At 36.0% G+C, this 3,548-nt stretch overlaps 1 protein-coding gene across 1 annotated transcript; it reads left to right on the forward strand.

Annotated features, from left to right (window-relative positions):
• The first annotated feature begins 815 nt into the window (after positions 1–815).
• On the forward strand, positions 816–3,308 carry LOC108986762 (cytochrome P450 71B9-like). The gene is made up of 2 exons (XM_018959503.2): positions 816–1,842; positions 2,375–3,308. Exons 1-2 carry the CDS (start codon positions 934–936, stop codon positions 2,984–2,986), a joined length of 1,521 nt encoding a protein of 506 aa, XP_018815048.1. The 5' UTR covers positions 816–933; the 3' UTR covers positions 2,987–3,308.
• Positions 3,309–3,548: the final 240 nt, after the last annotated feature.

Consider the following 3,548-nt stretch of genomic DNA (forward strand, 5'->3'; position numbering starts at 1 on the left):
GAGAATTGATTTAAAAGAGAAAGGAGTGGGTATGCCAAGAAAAATGTATATTCTACATTGAAAGAATAGTATTATTCGATCAAGAGAATTAATGAATAATGTTAAATACAATTCTACGATGTGCAAGTCCTACACATATTTTTTGAAAAAAATAGATAAATTTGATAATCACATATGACAAAAATTATTTTGTAATAATGGACTCATTTTTTTTTAAAGAGAGTATACGAGACTTCATATCCCCAAGATTATATATAATAGTATTCAAATTTATATGTTTTAGCACTATTTTCATACAACCTATTAAGAAATGTACTATCATTTCGGAAATTTTTTTCTACATGATCAGTAGGTCATGCATTCATGAGCTTCTAATAATAATTAACAGCTAATACTTGTATTTTCGTTATTTTTCATTGAATAAATAGTAAATATAATTAATAACCAATAAATGTTTTCTACAGAAGTTGAAGTCTGCATGTATATATTATATGGCATGCATCCTAATATCAACTTCACTAATAAATATATTTTTATTATTTTTCAGCATATATAATATATAGATTATAATCATAAATATATAACCAATAAATATATATATATAATCTTTCTACAGGAGTTAATGAAAAATCGTCCACGTAATTATAAAATAGTTGGTTCATGAGCCACGTGATTAATATACATGTCGTGGGTTTCTTACTTTCTTTCAAGTCTTTTTCAGCGGACGGACCGGACGGACCCAGCAGACATCATTTAAGGAATTAAGATCAATTGACGAGATCAGACGAAAGGCAGGTATAGAGACAACAAAAAAAGATACTATCGTCGTGTCTATATATTGAGGCCACAAATTATCGAAGAAGCAAGCAATCTCGATCAGTGCACGTACTTACGTAATAGATCAAGAAGATAAAAGCTAGCTTTCGATCGATAATGGCTTATGTTTTCGCTGCACCCATATGGCTTCCACTTCTCCTTCTTCTCCCCATTCTGCTGCTCATGAAAAACAAAATTCATGGTTGGAGGCAAAACAAAAACCTTCCACCAAGCCCTCCAAGCCTTCCCATTATAGGCAACTTGCACCAGATTGGTGATTTGCCTCATCAATCTTTGTCGCGACTCGCCCAGAGATATGGCCCCGTGATGCTCCTCAAATTCGGTGCTAAACCGATTGTTGTTATATCTTCTGCTGAGGCTGCAAAAGAGGTCTTAAAAGTTCGTGATCTCGACTGTTGCAGTCGACCTCTCTCAACCAGCGCTGGAAAATTGACGTACAATTATCAGGACATAGTCTTTGCACCTTATGGCGAATATTGGCGAGAGATAAGGAAAGTCTGTGTTCTTGAGCTTTTTAGCGCGGCAAGGGTGCAATCATATCGTTCCATCAGGGAAGAAGAAGTGGCTTTGCTTGTGAATTCAATATCTCAGTCTTCATCTTCTGCAACCCCTGTGAATCTCTTGGAGAAGATGTTGCCTCCTACTGCAAGTATTCTCTGTAGGATTGCTTTTGGAAAGAGCTTCCGGGGGAGTGATTTGGATAATGAGAAGTTTCAAGAAGTTCTTCATGAGGCTGAAGCCATGCTTGCAAGCTTCAGTGCATCTGAGTTCTTTCCATACGTGGGATGGATTGTGGACAGGCTCTTTGGTAGATTTCAAAGAATTGACAAGATCTTCCATGAGTTGGATAGCTTTCTACAACTAGCAATTGATTTTCATCTTAATCCCGACAAGACAAAAGAGGAACACGAAGACCTCGTCGATGTGCTGCTGAGAATAGAAAGGGAGCAAGCCAAGTCTGGTGGAGCTCCGTTCACTAAAGATAACATTAAGGCGATCCTCTTCGTAAGAACACAATCTTTCCTCCCATGCATTGTTATTTATATTACGGTTTCCTAATTTCTTTTTGCTTCAAGCTGTTTACTTTAGCTATACGGAACATATATATATATATATATATATATATATATATATACACAAAAGCATAATCTCTCAACTTCTTATCCCAACTTAATATTTCAACTAGAAGAAAAATATACATACAAAATGAATTCTGTGGTATTGGGAAAGGATCCCTCAAGTTCTTACCCGGACATAAAATTCTCAAATGGTAGAGAGAAAAACACGTCAAGGGGACTCTATATCATTTATTGTTACGTACCCTTGTAAGTGGGAGCTCCCTTACAATCTTCAAGTCTATAATATATATAGAAAAATTCTTCTCAGTTACTATTTACTATTATATATACTATAATAAAAGATCTTGATTAAAAAAAGTAATATAATAATAATAATAAAAGGCTTTGTATTTGTTATCTGTATGAACATATGTACCGTTCTGATCACCTTCTGCTTAACCCTCATATTTGTGTACCAGGATGTATTTGTGGGCGGAAGCAACACTGCTGCAGTTACCACTGTATGGGCAATGGCAGAGCTTGCAAGGAACCCACGAGTGATGAAAAAAGCACAAGATGAAGTCAGAAATGTCGTCGGAAACAAAGGAAAAGTCGCAGAAAGCGACACACCTCATCTTCCTTACCTCAAGACGGTATTGAAAGAAACTCTCAGATTGCACCCTCCGGCTGCAATGCTTCTTCCAAGAGAAACTATGGCACCCTTTAAGATCAGCGGTTACGACATTTGCCCAAAATCATTGCTGCAAGTAAACAACTGGGCAATAGCAAGAGACCCTGAATATTGGAAAAACCCAGAAGAATTCAACCCAGAAAGGTTCGATGATAGCTCTATTGATTATAAAGGGCAAAACTTTGAGTTATTGCCATTTGGATCTGGTCGAAGAGGTTGTCCTGGGATGCATATGGGAACGACCACAGTTGAGCTTGCACTCGCCAATCTTTTGTACTGTTTCGATTGGAAATTACCTAGTGGGATGAAAGAGGAGGACATTAACATGGACGAATCGACTGGTCCCGGCCTTACCCAGAAAAGAACACCACTAAAACTAGTTCCAGTCAAATTGTTTTAGTGGGAGCTGTCAGAAAATAGCGTTAGCTGAGGAGCTTCCCCTCTGGAATAGCCTCTTTTGTCGATACTTACATATGTTGCTACACTACCGCATGTGAAATAAGTGGCAGCTAACAAATGGCGTGTATGTCTTAATTTGTTTCTGATGATCATTCTTAATTTCTCTTCCTGATAAATGATGTAATTGAGCACAAAAGTCCCGCATGATTATGGAGACTTTGGGTATTGTTATTGATCATTTTGTATTATATTGATTTGGTATCCTAGATGTGTTTTAAGGAGATTTCAATCTTGTTTTAGATGGTATTTTTCGTACTATTGATACGACCTAATTTTATTTATAAGGACAGTTTAAATTAAATTCTTCTTACTATATATATGTCAATAATTAAATTCTTTTTAAGGAGCTTAGTTTCAACATCGATTTATAAATATAATTTTTCACAAAAAGATATAAAGACGTCACTCCCAGTATGAAAATATATTCATCAAACATCTTCAAGCATCAAGGAAAGGGTTAAAAGCCCACTCCAAAATAATTTGGTGTAATACCGGCCATTTAG

The sequence above is a fragment of the Juglans regia genome, chromosome 16 (assembly GCF_001411555.2).
Source record: "Juglans regia cultivar Chandler chromosome 16, Walnut 2.0, whole genome shotgun sequence".
In the NCBI taxonomy this organism is placed as follows: Eukaryota; Viridiplantae; Streptophyta; class Magnoliopsida; order Fagales; family Juglandaceae; genus Juglans; species Juglans regia.

Excerpts from the sequence above, each read along its gene's own strand:
- LOC108986762 (XM_018959503.2), top strand. The coding sequence starts at position 934 with ATGGCTTATGTTTTCGCTGCACCCATATGGCTTCCACTTCTCCTTCTT. Across the intron at positions 1,843-2,374 it reads ACATTAAGGCGATCCTCTTC|GATGTATTTGTGGGCGGAAG; the intron begins GTAAGAACACAA and ends TTTGTGTACCAG.